This window comes from Eleginops maclovinus, chromosome 17, assembly GCF_036324505.1.
Source record: "Eleginops maclovinus isolate JMC-PN-2008 ecotype Puerto Natales chromosome 17, JC_Emac_rtc_rv5, whole genome shotgun sequence".
NCBI lineage: Eukaryota > Metazoa > Chordata > Actinopteri > Perciformes > Eleginopidae > Eleginops > Eleginops maclovinus.
The window spans coordinates 17,311,476-17,328,662 of NC_086365.1; the positions used below are offsets into that span (position 1 = coordinate 17,311,476).

A 17,187-nucleotide genomic window follows, 5' to 3' on the forward strand; every position below is an offset into this window, starting at 1 on the left:
AAAATAGAATAAAATGATGTTGTGTCCTTTTGATTAAAGAGCAGTTATCCTGTTATAAATCAAACCTGTAAAACTTAGAATAATGAATAACTTCACTACTTTCTGCTGCTGAATATCGTTGAGTAACCCCCACCCTCCTGACCTAGTCTCCATGTGATCTCCACCCGTTTGTGTGATGCTAAGCTAACAGTTCTCACTAACAGGAGTAACCCCCCCCCCCTATGTTTGTTATATATGATGTGTGAACACTGGTCTCAAACCATCAGCAGACACATTTCCATCCCATTTATAAAAACACAGATGTTTCTGGATTCCACAAATCTTATGAAGTTCTCATTTTATTTGAACAAATTAAATAAATATTTCTGAGACCAAAACTTAGCTTAAGATGTATGATGAAATGACAAAAATAAATGTGAGGCAGTGATTCACTTTGTGAGAGCTACATTGGATTCATGTTAACGTTCAGATAAAACACCTAGTTTATAAATCCGATGTTCGGACAGTTAAAGGGACAGGTTATATTACCACTGATGGCCACCCCTCCCTCCTCTCCTCTCACTTCCTGTCCGTGTGTCTCCAGGATCCGCAGGGGAAACCGAAGAAGGCGAATATCCGTGATAACCGCGACGGCACGTACACGGTGTCGTACGTCCCAGACATGGCGGGCCGCTACACCATCACCATCAAGTACGGTGGCGACGAGATCCCGTACTCTCCGTACCGAATCCACGCGTTGCCAACCGGAGACGCCTCCAAGTGCCTGGTCACAGGTTAGACCCTGCCCACTGCTTACTGACATCCAATCAGATTACAGCTCTCACAGCCAATCAGATTTAACCCCCTGATTTCGCGTCGCTGACCCTGTTGTTGTTTTTCTGCAGTTTCTATTGGAGGACACGGACTGGGTGAGTTTGCATGAGGACTATTTACATTTTTGCATGGACTTCATTTAAACGAATAATCCTAATATATTATTACTAATTTAACTGTTTTATTTTAGTAATATGAATTCATATGTATTTGATCATTTTAATTGTATCATTTTTTATTCTTAGTATTTTCTAATTATATTTATTTCTTTAAAAATGAACTTACAATTGAATTTATTTTATAAATGTGTTTCATTTAACTGTTTTATTTGTTTCATATTTTATTAATCACACACTTTAGGTCAGTTTTGTTTATTTAATTTGTATTTTATTTATTTATTTTAATTTAAAGTTTATTCTAACTTTTTTTTAATTGTTTTACTTTTTGATTGGGCTTTACAGTAGTAAGAGTATCTTAGCTCAGGCTCTGTTCTGATTGGTCGTCTTGTCAGGATCAGGTATCGGCCCCACCATCCAGATCGGGGAGGAGACCGTCATCACTGTGGACGCAAAGCATGCTGGGAAAGGTAAAGTGACGTGTAAGGTGTCGACCCCAGACGGGGCGGAGCTGGACGTGGACGTCGTGGAAAACGCTGACGGTACGTTCGACATCTACTACACGGCGCCGCAGCCAGGGAAGTACGTCATCACCATCCGCTTCGGGGGGAGAACATCCCCAACAGCCCCTTCCACGTCGTGGTGAGTGTCGCCGAGCGCCCGGGGCTGAAAGAGAGGGGGGTCAAGGGTTAGAATGAAGCAGTAAGTTTGAGAATAAAATGAAAAGTCTCAGTACATTAATACTAACATTGTTCGTGCATGGAGGTATGTGTATGTGTGTGTGTGTGTGTGTGTGTGTGTGTGTGTGTGTGTGTGTGTGTGTGTGTGTGTGTGTGTTTTAAAGGCTGTACCTTGTTTCCTGTCAGGCGTGTGGCCCCGCCCCACTAACAGAGGAGCTGTGTGATTCGCTGCAGTTACAGCAGCCCTACCCTCCCTTTGTGGGCTTCAGCCCCCCATGGGTATATCCCCGTTACCATCATATTTATATTCCTCTATATTTATATTCCTCTATATTTATATCCTTTATATTCCTCTATATTTATATCCTTTATATTCCTCTATATTTATATTCTTTATATTCCTCTATATTTATATTCTTTATATTCCTCTATATTTATATTCCTCTATATTTATATTATTTATATTCCTCTATATTTATATTCTTTATATTCCTCTATATTTATATCCTTTATATTCCTCTATATTTATATCCTTTATATTCCTCTATATTTATATCCTTATATTCCTCTATATTTATATTCTTTATATTCCTCTATATTTATATTCTTTATATTCCTCTATATTTATATTCTTTATATTCCTCTATATTTATATTCCTCTATATTTATATCCTTTGTATTCCTCTATATTTATATTCCTCTCTAATTATATTCCTCTATATTATATCCTTTATATTCCTCTATATTTATATTCCTCTATATTTATATCCTTTATATTCCTCTATATTTATATCCTTTATATTCCTCTATATTTATATTCTTATATTTCCTCTATATTATATTCTTTATATTCCTCTATATTATATTCCTCTATATTTATATCCCTCTATATTTATATCCTTTATATTCCTCTATATTTATATTCCTCTATATTTATATCCTTTATATTGCTCTATATTTATATCCTTTATAATCCTCTATATTTATATTCTTTATATTCCTCTATATTTATATTCCTCTATATTTATATTCCTCTATATTTATATTCTTTATATTCCTCTATATTTATATTCTTTATATTCCTCTATATTTATATTCCTCTATATTTATATTCTTTATATTCCTCTATATTTATATTCTTTATATTCCTCTATATTTATATTCCTCTATATTATATCCTTTATATTCCTCTATATTTATATCCTTTATATTCCTCTAATTTATATTCCTCTATATTTATATCCTTTATATTCCTCTATATTTATATTCCTCTATATTTATATCCTTTATATTCCTCTATATTTATATTCCTCTATATTTATATCCTTTATATTCCTCTATATTTATATCCTTTATATTCCTCTATATTTATATTCTTTATATTCCTCTATATTTATATTCCTCTATATTATATTCCTCTATATTTATATTCTTTATATTCCTCTATATTTATATTCCTCTATATTATATTCTTTATATTCCTCTATATTTATATTCTTTATATTCCTCTATATTATATTCCTCTATATTTATATCCTTTATATTCCTCTATATTTATATCCTTTATATTCCTCTATATTTATATTCCTCTATATTTATATCCTTTATATTCCTCTATATTTATATTCCTCTATATTTATATACTTTATATTCCTCTATATTTATATTCCTCTATATTTATATCCTTTATATTCCTCTATATTTATATCCTTTATATTTATATTCTTTATATCCTCTATATTATATCCTTTATATTTATATTCTTTATATTCCTCTATATTTATATCCTTTATATTCCTCTATATTTATATTCCTCTATATTTATATACTTTATATTCCTCTATATTTATATCCTTTATATTCCTCTATATTTATATTCCTCTATATTTATTCTTATATTCCTCTATATTTATATCCTTTATATTCCTCTATATTTATATTCTTTGTATTCCTCTATATTTATATTCTTTATATTCCTCTATATTTATATTCCTCTATATTTATATTCTTTGTATTCCTCTATATTTATATACTTTATATTCCTCTATATTATATTCCTCTATATTTATATCCTTTATATTCCTCTATATTTATATCCTTTATATTCCTCTATATTTATATTCTTTATATTCCTCTATATTTATATTCCTCTATATTTATATTCTTTGTATTCCTCTATATTTATATTCTTTATATTCCTCTATATTTATATTCCTCTATATTTATATCCTTTATATCCCTCTATATTTATATCCTTTATATTCCTCTATATTTATATTCCTCTATATTTATATTCTTTGTATTCCTCTATATTTATATACTTTATATTCCTCTATATTTATATTCCTCTATATTTATATCCTTTATATTCTCTATATTTAAATTCCTTTATATTCCTCTATATTTATATTCTTTGTATCCTCTATATTTATATTCCTCTATATTTATATTCTTTGTATTCCTCTATAATTATATTCTTTATATTCCTCTATATTTATATCCTTTATATTCCTCTATATTTATATTCCTCTATATTTATATTCTTTGTATTCCTCTATATTTATATTCTTTATATTCTCTATATTTATATTCTCTATATTTATATTCTTTGTATTCTCTATATTTATATACTTTATATTCCTCTATATTTATATTCCCTATATTTATATCCTTTATATTCTCTATATTTATATTCTTTATATTCCTCTATATTTATATTCTTTATATTCCTCTATATTTATATTCCTCTATATTTATATTCCTCTATATTTATATTCTTTGTATTCCTCTATATATATATTCTTTATATCCTCTATATTTATATACTTATATTCCTCTATATTTATATTCCTCTATATTTATATTCTTTATATTCCTCTATATTTATATCCTTTATATTCCTCTATATTTATATCCTTTATATTCCTCTATATTTATATTCTTTATATTCCTCTATATTTATATCCCTTTATATTCCTCTATATTTATATTCTTTATATTCCTCTATATTTATATTCCTCTATATTTATATTCCTCTATATTTATATTCTTGTATTCCTCTATATTTTATATCTTTATATTCCTCTATATTTATATACTTTATATTCCTCTATATTATATTCCTCTATATTTATATCTTTATATTCCTCTATATTTATATCCTTTATATTCCTCATATTATATCGCTTATATTCCTCTATATTTATATTCTTTATATTCCTCTATATTTATATTCTTTATATTCCTCTATATTTATATTCCTCTATATTTATATTCTTTGTATTCTCTATATTTATATTCTTTATATTCCTCTATATTTATATCCTTTATATCCTCTATAGTTTATATCCTTTATATTCCTCTATATTTATATTCTTTGTATTCCTCTATATTTATATTCTTTATATTCCTCTATATTTATATCCTTTATATTCCTCTATATTTATATTCTTTATATTCCTCTATATTTATATTCCTCTATATTTATATTCCTCTATATTTATATACTTTATATTCCTCTATATTTATATTCTTTATATTCCTCTATATTTATATCCTTTATATTCCTCTATATTTATATTCTTTATATTCCTCTATATTTATATTCCTCTATATTTATATCCTTTATATTCCTCTATATTTATATTCCTCTATATTTATATTCTTTATATTCCTCTATATTTATATTCCTCTATATTTATATTCCTCTATATTTATATTCTTTAATATTCCTCTATATTTATATTCCTCTATATTTATATCCTTTATATTCCTCTATATTTATATCCTTTATATTCCTCTATATTTATATTCCTCTATATTTATATTCCTCTATATTTATATTCCTCTATATTTATATTCCTCTATATTTATATTCCTCTATATTTATATTCCTCTATATTCTTTATAATCCTCTATATTCTTTATATTCCTCTATATTTATATCCTTTATATTCCTCTATATTTATATCCCTCTATATTTATATTCTTTATAATCCTCTATATTTATATTCCTCTATATTTATATTCTTTATATTCCTCTATATTTATATTCCTCTATATTCTTTATATTCCTCTATATTTATAATCCTCTATTTTAATTGTATTTAATGATCTGCTCCTCTCACTCACCCTGTCCTCTCAGGCAGCAGCGATCAATTCCAACCCAGATCAGTTATAGATCGGGCACTGCGTGTTGAATCTACACGATGCATGACTGCTGCTGGGTGGGGGGGGGGGGGGTGAGGCAGAGCTCTCTTAGTAAAAGAAAAACACGCAGGTCACTAAAACATTGTATTTAATCTATAATTTATAGTAGAATTGGTATTTCATTTTCTTTATTTCTCTTATTTTTCGATATTTAATTGATTTATATTATTTAAGTATAAAATATTTAAGTTCCAGCTCAGCTTAAACCTTGTTTCCGTTACGACCCAGTTAAAAAGCTATATATTTACTCCGCCTGCCTCTGATGCCCTCTCTGCATCCTGCTGTTCCTCTTCCTCCTCCTCCTCCTCCTCCTCCTCCTCCTCCTCCTCCTCCTCCTCTCTGGATGTTTAAACAGACCACAGTACCACTAACCCCCTCTCTCTGTTTCAGGCCACCGATGACCCGGTCAGCCCCGGGGAGTCCATGGATCCGATGCTGCGCCCCTTCAGCCTGGTCATCCCCTTCACCGTGCAGAAAGGAGAGATCACTGGTAAGAGCTGCTCACTATTATGCACATTTCCTGCCTTTCTGTTGTCTTTATATGGAGTGAGGAGCATGTGGAGGTCAGAGGATCAGTCTGGGGTTAAACTGTTTTTCTGTTCAACCAAACAAGGCTGTACTTAACAATAGAACTGCCAGGGGTCGCTGTATACCTAAAACCGCCAGTGGGTAAAATGTACCCGCTACTAGAATGCATGGATTTTCAAGGTACAATGCTCTTTTATTTATCAGACTAGAACACAGGGTTCTAGTCTTTAATACAATTGTGAAATAGATGTATGTCATACTGGCTGTACACAAGGCCGGCCTAAATCTTCGGTCAGAAAGACTGCAGCAATCCAGTGTGCTTAACTTTAGTGTTCCACTTGAGTTGGAGCAGTACAGTTGTGTTGTTCTTTTGTGTGTGTGTGTGTGTTTCAAGGTTTTATTGGTCATATGCACAGCAGATACAGCGTATATGTTGGCAATGAAAATCTTATGTCGCGTGCTCCTCCAACAACTCAACATACATGGTGCAAAAGATAAATAAAATAGTGAAAAAGAGAGAAGAATATTTACAATATTAACAATACAGATTTGAGGATGTGAAATATATACATATGTGGAATACATTGAGAGTATTTAAACACTTTACACTGTTGAATGAGGAGGTATGGACAGATGCATATATTATGTATAGCAGATGTATATGATATGTATAATATATAGATATGTGTACTATAAACAGATATGTATGGCAGATATGTATAATATATATGTATGTGTGTACTATAAACAGATGTGAGTAGACATTCACACAGCTCAGGAGTTCAGCAGTCTTATAGCCTGTGGTATAAAACTGTCTCTGAGTCTGGTGGTCTTGGTCCGGATGCTGCGGTACCGTCTGCCAGACGGCAGCAGACAGAACAGATCGTTGCTGGGGTGATGGGGGTCCTTTAATATCCTACCAGCCTTCTTCCTACACCGCTGGGTGTAGAGGTCCTCCATGGATGGCAGCTCCGTCCTGGTGATGTGCTGAGCAGTTTTCACCACCCTCTGTAGAGTCTTACGGTTGAGGGCGGTGCAACTGCCATACCAGGCGGTGATGCAGCCAGTCAGGATACTCTCGATGGTGCACCTGTAGAAGTTGCAGAGTATCCTGGAGTCCATGTTGAACTTCCGCAGCCTGCGGAGGAAGAAGAGCCGCTGTCGAGCCGTCTTGGATATGACCCTGGTGTGATGTGTCCATGTCAGGTCCTCACTGATGTTTACCCCGAGGAACCTGAAGCTGCTGACTCTCTCCACAGGAGTCCCGTCGATGGTGATGGGTGTGTGTGCTTCTCTCTGCCTCTTCCTGTAGTCCACAATCAGCTCCTTTGTTTTGCTGACGTTGAGATGGAGGTTGTTGTCCTGGCACCAAGATGTCAGGGCTCTGACCTCCTCTCTGTACGCCGTCTCGTCGCCGTCTGTGATCAGGCCGATGACGGTCGTGTCGTCAGCAAACTTGATGATGGTGTGTGTGTGTGTGTGTGTGTGTGTGTGTGTGTGTGTGTGTGTGTGTGTGTGTGTGTGTGTGTGTGTGTGTGTGTGTGTGTGTGTGTGTGTGTGTGTGTGTGTGTGTGTGTGTGTGTGTGTGTGTGTGTGTGTGTGTGTGGGTGTGTGTGGTGTGTGTGTTGTGTGTGTGTGTGTGTGTGTGTGTGGTGTGTGTGTTTGTGTGTGTGTGTGTGTGTGTGTGGTTATGGATTCATATACGCACGATCGCAGACCACACAGCAACCTGTTCACTCGCCACCAGTCTGTGTATGTCCGGGAGCACGATGCAAGTGACGAATAATGTCCTAGTCTGTGGGGTGCGTTCAATTACTGTCTCGGCCCGGGGGGCGTCCCAAAGCAGGGAAGTTTGCACAAAAATAATGGGACAGCTTCACTTTCCGCGGAGGCTCTGGATCGCTGTCAGATGACCCATCAGCAGCAGACCGAACCCAGGACACATCACTCAGTCTTGACCCCTCCCCACCATCAGACTGTTCTTAACTCCGACGGTTTGGCAGCGCTAATGCCTCCTGTACATTCACGAGTCTCTTTCTTTTGTCCATTTTAAAAGTCTCTCTACAAAATATGACCGGCTATATAAGACCAGCAGTACGCAATATGCGTTGCTATAGCAACACGTCATGTTTATCTTTACACGCAAAATAAATAGCGCGAAAATCACTGCGTTTTCTATTGGGGTAAATATTACCTGCTGGCGTTGATAGGTATATAAATGGCCATTTTTTTCAATCTGACTTCATGTTGACAATTTTTAACAGCAGAGGGTGTTACATAACACACTTTCAAGAAAAGTCACGGACTGGGAGACCTGAATATTTTACTGAGACAAAGTTACAGACAATCAAGAAACAGCTGCGGGTAAAATTTACCCGTTGGCGGTTCTAGTGTTAAAGGGACGGATTGCATTTGTGAGGGACTATTTCCTGCAGAGGATGGATCCACATATGGTGCTTTAGATGAGGTTGCAGGACAGTGTGTTTGGGATAAATCAAAGTGAACTGTGTGTCTAGGTTTTGCTCTTCCTTAGTAGCCTGGCCAAGTGCTCTAAGCAGCAGTATTAAGGCTCCAGTTTCTCTGCAGTCCCGGGTTTGAATCCCGCCTCATAGCACAATCTCAGGACGATCTGTGAGATTTAAATATATGTGTTGGTCCTGCAGGAGAGGTGCGGATGCCGTCCGGTCGTACCGCCTGTCCTCACATCACCGACAACAAGGACGGCACGGTGACGGTGAAGTACTCCCCGACAGAGAGGGGTCTGCACGAGATGGACATCAAGTACGATGGAAACCACATCCCAGGTACCTCCAGTGAACTATCTGCTGTGCAGGGCTGCAGGTTCAAGGCTCTGCTGGGAACTGATGGAGAGTCATCTGCAGACGGCTGGACCGTCAGAGACACATACAGGATTTGGGCGCCAAAATGTTGTCTTTTTTTATCGTAACAAAGATTCAGCGATTCATTTCTCAGTTTTTTGGCAACAAACAGTAGAGTATCATCAGCAAACAGCTTGATAAATATAACGCTTGATCTGTTTATTGAAAGTACCTCTGTGTTTGTCTCTGTTGCAGGAAGTCCCCTCCAGTTCTACGTAGACGCCATAAATAGCGGCCATGTGACGGCGTTCGGGCCCGGGCTGACGCACGGCACCATGAGCAGACCGGCGACTTTCACCATCGTGACCAAAGATGCCGGAGAAGGTAGGGACACACCAAAACACCCTAAATATTACCATACAGACAGTATAATGTGCAGGGAGAGCGCTAACCCTGACCCGTGTTCCCGCAGGAGGTCTGTCTCTGGCTGTCGAGGGTCCGTCCAAAGCAGAGATCAGCTGTCAGGACAATAAGGACGGTACCTGCACCGTGTCCTACCTGCCCACTGTCCCCGGGGACTACAACATCATCGTCAAGTTTGACGACAAACACATCCCCGGCAGCCCCTTCACCGCTAAGATCACTGGTACTGAGATTAGATCTTGTCTCCAGATCTAACGGGGAAATGTCCATGCAATGTTTAACACAGTTCTTCCTGTCCCTGTTATCTCCAGGCGATGACTCCATGAGGATGTCTCAGCTGAACGTGGGCACGGCGTCAGATGTTTCCCTGAAGATCACGGAGACCGACCTCAGCAGTCTGACGGCGAGCATCCGGGCGCCGTCCGGACACGAAGAGCCGTGCGTCCTGAAGAGGCTTCCCAACAGACACATCGGTCAGTGCGCGTGTTGGGGAAAAGGGAAGCAACACAAAACCAGATGTACTTGAATGAAAGTTGTTTTAATGTCAAAGTCAAATTAAAGGGGGTACAATAATAAACACAATACAAAGGGCCTATTGAAACAAACAAATACATCTATAAATTGTGAACAGTAAACTCTAAACTGGCCTAGTTTTCAGGCAGAACATTAACCTAATGTTTTTTCTTGAATAATCCATCAACCTCTGCAGGGATCTCGTTCACGCCGAAGGAAGTGGGCGAGCACGTGGTGAGCGTGAAGAAGAGCGGGAAACACGTGACCAACAGTCCGTTCAAGATCATGGTCGGACAGTCGGAGATCGGAGATGCCAGCAAGGTGAAGGTGTTCGGGGAGGGGCTGATGGAGGGTCAAACCTTCGAGATGGCCGAGTTTATCGTGGACACCAGGAACGCCGGTAAGGGCTACCTGAACCAGGGAGGGAGGGAGGATTGTGAGGAGGGATGAAGGGAGGAAGAAATGAAGGGATTTAGGGGTGTAGGAAAGGATGAAGGGAGTGAAAGTAGTGAAGGATGAGAGTTGGAGGGACTTAAGGAGTGAGGGGTGTAGGGAGTGAAAAAGGCACGTAGAGCGAAGGATGCTGGGAGGGATGAAGGGAGGGATGTGAGGAGGGATGTAGGGATGAGGATAAAGAGGGGTAGAAAGGGGGGTGGATTGATAAAGGGAGGTGAGTCATGAAGTCGGAGACTACCCAGTCCTGATATTCTGTTCTTCTCTACCTCAGAAGGAAACCTATATCTTTTCCAGATTCCCTTTCTGACTGGATGACGGTATATTCACCTCCTGTTGTCTCCCAGGTTACGGGGGTCTGGGTCTGTCCATCGAGGGTCCCAGTAAAGTGGACATTAACTGTGAGGACGTGGAGGACGGGACGTGCAAAGTCACCTACTGTCCCACCGAGCCCGGGAACTACATCATCAACATCAAGTTCGCCGACCAACACGTGCCAGGTACGAGCTGAGGGAAGACCCGTGTTGGTCTTGGCCTGTTGAAACACAGTTCTTTATTGCGCTGCATCAACTTATGCCTGTAGGTGTTTCGCTAAATTGTAGTATTTGCGCTCATGTTTGACTTACTTTTGCCTTCCTCATTAATTGCACTTCTTAGACGTTATTTCCTCGGGAAATTCCCGTTTTTAAGGTTGTGAGCTGCAGGGTTGTAGTGATGCAACGTATCTGCATTTTTTAAATATTTGAGCTGAGGTTCAAGTTATTAGTTTCATTACTTAAACTTCATTGGTCTATAAACATTTTTAGGAAAGTGTTTTCCCCAAATGTTCTTAACATTTTACAAGTTGTTTGATGAACACATGAAGCCATATGTTTCACTAAAGTTAAGCACACCCCCTGGATTAGGAATTGTAGTTTGTTATTTGTTTGCCTGTTTCTTCTGTATCTTTTGTGTAACTCTGTCTGTGTTGCTGCAGAATAAACCAGAGTAACGTTGAGCGTTTGGGTCCCAACAGGAAGTCCGTTCACCGTGAAGGTGTTCGGGGAGGGCCGGATGAAGGAGAGCATCACAAGGAAGCGCCAGGCGCCGTCCATCGCCACCGTGGGCAGCACCTGCGACCTGAACCTGAAGATACCAGGTGAGCTGAGACCTTCCTCCTCCTCCTCCTCCTCCTCCTCCTCCTCCTCACCTCCTTCACTGTTTCCCCTCCCCCTCTTACTCCCCTCACTGGTTTACAGGGAACTGGTTCCACATGGTGTCGGCTCAGGAGCGTCTGACCCGGACCTTCACCCGGAGCAGCCACACCTACACCCGGACCGAGAGGACCGAGATCAGCAAAACCCGGGCGGGGGAAACCAAGAGGGAGGTGAGGGTGGAGGAGAGCACCCAGGTGGGAGACCCGTACCGGGACATGTTCGGAGACTTCATGGGGAGGGAGAGTCTGAGCGGATTCAACAGCAGCCGCCCAGCACAGCTGCAGGACGGTGTGTGTGTGTGTGTGTGTGTGTGTGTGTGTGTGTAGGGTTCCTAACTTGATTTAGCTTGAAGCTGGTTTTTAATCTGTAATGTTCTGTGGTAGAACATGTCCTGACCTTCCTGTCACGTCTAACTGTGTTTGGTTTCTTTCTGGTGATTATGAGGGTATTTCTCATCTTAACAAGCTGTTATTTAGAAAACTTGTATGCACACTGTCAGGGAATGTCAAGGCAAATTCCTGACTCAACATTAATATTACTTTCTAATATCACAGAGCATGTTTTAGTGTCTTGTCACCAAACTGTGTTCTTTGCATTTTCTCACGTTGGATGATGTTTTCTGTCATTTTTCATTGTAAAAACTCTTATTATTTATGTTAAAACCCTCCAGACATTGAGCCAAAGCATATATATATGTTTAAATTGACAAATGATGCTGATATCTGTCATTTCCATGCAAAGTTTGTATTACAGCCAGTTAAAGAAAAGAAAATACTCATTTGCATGATGTTTGGATGCCTGTTTGTGGCCTCTTGGTGCATGTTCTGATACCCCTAACAGTGTCTTAAGACCTCACCCCATCTGATGCACTATCCTCTTCACCCCCCCCCCCCCCTCCTCCAGGTGAAGCCAGTAACCAGGAGATGACGGCTCAGGTGACTAGTCCTGGAGGAAAGACGGAGGATGCAGAGATCATCCGGGGGGAGGACAGCGCCTACAGCGTTCGCTTCATCCCGCAGGAGATGGGCGCTCACACCGTTAACGTGAAGTACCGGGGCCAGCACGTCCCCGGGAGCCCCTTCCAATTCACCGTGGGGCCACTGGGTGAGGGCGGGGCCCACAAGGTCCGGGCGGGGGGCACCGGGCTGGACCGAGGAGTGGCCGGGACCCCAGGTGGGTTGGAAGAAGGCTTTATTTTGCTCCTAATGTCACAAGTTCTTTTGCAGATTTTTGATGCAAAAGCTTTACTTCAGATCTGAATCAGAATTCCTTTATTTACAGGCAGTGTTATTGCACCTGAGGGGTCTTACAGTCTCTGAGTTTTACATGCACAACAGCAGCGTATTAACAATCAAGATAATCAGACGACTAAAGATCTGTTGTCTTTGAGCAGCTGAGTTCAGTATCTGGACCCGAGAGGCCGGAGCTGGAGGTCTGTCCATCGCTGTGGAGGGTCCGAGCAAAGCGGAGATCACCTTCGAGGACAGGAAGGACGGATCCTGCGGCGTGGCATACGTGGTTCAGGAACCCGGTGAGGAACAGCCTAACGTTAGCTTTGTTAGAGAGGGTTAATATGTTGAGATCATCCTGCTGATGTCTGCCCTCTCTCTGCAGGTGACTATGAGGTCTCCATTAAGTTTAACGACGAACACATCCCAGACTCTCCGTTCATCGTCCCGATCGCCACGCTGTCAGACGATGCTCGCCGCCTCAGCATCACCAGCCTTCAGGTGGGAACAGATCTCCATCATTAATTGAAATAAAACGTAGCAGCTTCACCAATATGAAATTAAACAATCATTTATACATGCTTCTGTATCAGGAGATGGGTCTGAAGGTGGGTCAGGAGGCGTCCTTCGCTGTGCAGCTGAACGGAGCCAGAGGCCTGATCGACGCTAAGATCCACACCCCGTCCGGAGCCATCGAGGAGTGCTTCATCACGGAACTGGACAACGGTACGGCATCTTCCATCATTAACGAAAGTTAACTCTGACCTGTGAGAGGATCTTATGTAGAAACAGAGCAGCCAAAGCGTTGGGTTAGGCAAAGAGAATATTCCCTGTGGAGTCAAGCAAGGCTCGGATCTGGGTCCATTTCTTTTCTACGGGTTTAATAACTCTTATAAACCTGTACATATAGAGGTGATAGGCAATGGAAAATATATTTACAATATTATAGTTACAGATCGAGTATCACAAGGATCAAATCTGGACCCCTTTTAGTTTTATATGACATGTAATGAACCACAGTACTAATGTTCATTTCTATGCAGACGATACGCAACTTTATTTACCTGCTGATTTTATGATTTGAGCTTTCTTTACGGCTTTAAAAACTGAATTTCTAACACTGACTCTGCCCCATTCTTCCACTCATGCCCTGATTTAATATAATACACAGAACCCAGTTCACCCAGCGTCTTCTCTATTCCACAGACCAGCACGCCATCCGGTTCATCCCGAGGGAAAACGGAGTTCATTCTATCGACGTTCGTTTCAACGGCAGCCACGTTCCCGGCAGTCCGTTTAAGATCCGAGTGGGAGAACAAGGACAGGTCGGGGATCCCGGCATGGTGTCCGCCTTCGGTCTGGGACTGGAGGGCGGAGCCACAGGTAAACTCAAGGAATAAACACCTGATATAAAACTAATTTCTAATGGATTTTAACGGGTGTTTGAAATGACCGTGTCGTTGTTCAGGTGTAGCATCAGAGTTTGTGGTGAACACGTGTAACGCCGGAGCCGGAGCGCTATCGCTCACCATCGATGGACCGTCGAAGGTGAAGATGGACTGTCAGGAGAGTTCGGACGGGTACAAGGTGTCCTACACCCCTATGGCTCCTGGGAGCTACCTGATCTCCATAAAGTATGGAGGACCCCAGCACATCGTAGGCAGCCCCTTTAAAGCCAAAGTCTCTGGTGGGTTTGATTTATTCACTTTTTATCTATTTATCCGTTCTCTGTTAGATTGAGATATGAGTTAGATACTCGCTGGTTTGACATCTTTATTTTGGTTCTCCCTACAGGACCTCGTCTCTCTGGTGGACACAGTCTGCACGAAACGTCATCCGTCCTCGTGGAAACCGTCTCCAAGACCTCCTCGATGGGGGGGGCCCTTCGCCTCGTTACCCAAGTTCTCGTCAGACGCCAGTAAGGTCATTTCCAGAGGCGCCGGACTCTCAAAGGCCTTCGTGGGTCAGAAGAACACGTTCACGGTAGACTGCACCAAAGCCGGTGAGGAACAGCAACAGGAAACACACTCAAGACTCTGTAACAAAAACACAAGGGTGGAAATATCAAGGCATTTCAAACCCTATATTTCACACATTGTGGGTGTTTTGGTTTATTCTAAACCAACCAAGTATTGGCTTTTAGAATATTGTTCTTTTCTTCAGAAGATAAATACATTCTGGAGGCTTGTAAAGACCAGGGAACTTCAGGGATTAGCATCGCAATGAGTGACAATAGCACTGTAATTATAAACACTATTTAGTAATATTTATCCAAGTATTGCACCAACTGAAGCTGGGGTCCTGCACTACACTTTATTGCACATCCAGTAAAACCTACACAGCACACATCTAAAGGGTCCACAGCAGATTTCTTTATCCTGAAACCTTCCTTTGTCTGCAGGTACCAACATGCTGATGGTGGGCGTCCACGGGCCCAAGACGCCCTGCGAGGAGGTCTACGTCAAACACATGGGCAACCGCATGTACAATGTGACGTACACGGTTAAAGAGCAGGGCAGCTACATCCTGATCCTGAAGTGGGGCGACAACCACGTCCCCGGCAGCCCCTTCCACGTCACCGTCCCCTGAACCCTACCCTGAAGACACAAAGACTGTCCACTTCCTGTTTGAGACGATAGCTGTCACACTCACCAGTTTTATATCTGCTGCATGAGGATATCTTTGAAGCCGCTTGCCTTCGATCGTCCTGCACTCTGAAGCGTTGACATGTTGAACATGAAGCAACCCTGCAGCACGACGTCCTGTCTGAGAATCGGAACAGCTGACGCTAACTATGCTAACTATGCTAACGTGCGCTGACCTTTGAAGGAGTCCGAAAGTTATCAGAAGAACGTGTTAGCACAAGATGCTACCTTAAGCACCCAATTTATTACAAAAGATGGACAATATTTAACTTTATAGAAAAGGTTTTATAAGCTAGTATGTTGTACATGCTAATCAGTAACAAGGTTGTTAGCACATTTTTGTTAGCACACAACTTTACGATTCACTCTTCTTTGAAAAAAATATCGATCGAGATATTTTATCATTGCACATATTCACACAATGATTAGCATCAGATAGCATCAGTTAGCATCTCGTTATTAGTATTTAGTTGCACAAGTTACCATCTCGCAATTACACAATGCTCTATAATCTGTCGGACTTCAGGGGCTAGCTTCAATGCTAACTCAGGTGTGTCACCTGACCTCCTGTGGGACAGTTTCAGTTTGAGGCGACAAACGAAACCACGGATCTTTGTCCCGTCAGGAGTCATTAAAACTGTGTCTGTGAGAGTGTGTAGCTTCAGGAGTGTGTGTTAAACCCAGTGTGTTGTGACAGGAAGTGATGTCAGAGCGTGCTGTGACTTCAGGTCTTATTTATTCTCAGAGCCCCCCCCCCCTCCCATCTGATTTTCTTTGACAGAAAATGGCCTCATGTTACCGAGGCGGAGGAGGGTCTCCTCTCGGATGGTTTTGTATTCAGGAAGTCGTGCGGTGGAGCAGCCGTTGGATCTCAGGCGCTGGAGACAGGATATTACAGAGTGACATTTTTTAGTGATTTTGTATCAGAGTAAACGTTTGATATTTTAACCCGACCTGGCGAAATTGTGCAGGCATAATAAAGTTTATCGCTGACTTGCCACAAAAAAAACACTGATCGGCTCTTTTAATCTAAAATACATAAAAACATCACTGAGGTTTTTCTAAATACAAGCAAAAGAACATTAAAGAAAAGCAAGTGCTGTTCTAAATAACAACAAATACAAACATGAACAAATATAATTTATAAAAAATGTACTAATTAAAATAATGAATCCATTACTTCAATATTTCAAAATGAAACAAACTCAGGTTTATTTCATTGCGTAACAAAAACATGAATAATGAAATCATTCATACTCATAACTTCAACCAGGCGTATTTAGAAGAATTGTAGTAACACACACACCTTTCCTCCTCCTGCTCTCCTCTCCTCTCCTCCTCTTTTCTTCTCTCCTCTCCTATCCTCTCCTCTCCTCCTCTTTTCTCCTCTCCTCTCCTCCTCTCCTCCTCTCCTCTTTTCTCCTCTCCTCTCCTCTCCCCCCTCTTCTCCTCTCCTCTCCTCCTCTTTTCTCCTCTCCTCTCCTCTCCCCTCCTCTCCTCTCCTCTCCTCTCCTCCTCTCCTCATCTCCTCTCCTCCTCCTCCTCCTTTCCTCTCCTCTCCTC

General features: G+C 40.3%; 1 protein-coding gene across 1 annotated transcript in view; it reads left to right on the forward strand.

Moving 5' to 3' along the window:
- flncb (filamin C, gamma b (actin binding protein 280)) overlaps positions 1–16,633 on the forward strand; it is a 41,866-nt gene extending 25,233 nt beyond the window's left edge. The window contains 23 exon segments of the mRNA XM_063905600.1: positions 584–773; positions 885–908; positions 1,325–1,537; positions 1,540–1,571; positions 1,796–1,888; positions 6,209–6,308; positions 9,010–9,150; positions 9,421–9,549; positions 9,638–9,811; positions 9,900–10,061; positions 10,298–10,501; positions 10,902–11,054; positions 11,570–11,692; positions 11,793–12,038; positions 12,654–12,923; positions 13,144–13,281; positions 13,365–13,480; positions 13,573–13,705; positions 14,186–14,362; positions 14,448–14,666; positions 14,774–14,852; positions 14,854–14,981; positions 15,381–16,633. Of these exon segments, the coding sequence (XP_063761670.1) occupies positions 584–773; positions 885–908; positions 1,325–1,537; positions 1,540–1,571; positions 1,796–1,888; positions 6,209–6,308; positions 9,010–9,150; positions 9,421–9,549; positions 9,638–9,811; positions 9,900–10,061; positions 10,298–10,501; positions 10,902–11,054; positions 11,570–11,692; positions 11,793–12,038; positions 12,654–12,923; positions 13,144–13,281; positions 13,365–13,480; positions 13,573–13,705; positions 14,186–14,362; positions 14,448–14,666; positions 14,774–14,852; positions 14,854–14,981; positions 15,381–15,568 (3,432 nt within the window). The 3' untranslated portion in view covers positions 15,569–16,633.
- The last annotated feature ends 554 nt before the right edge of the window (positions 16,634–17,187 follow it).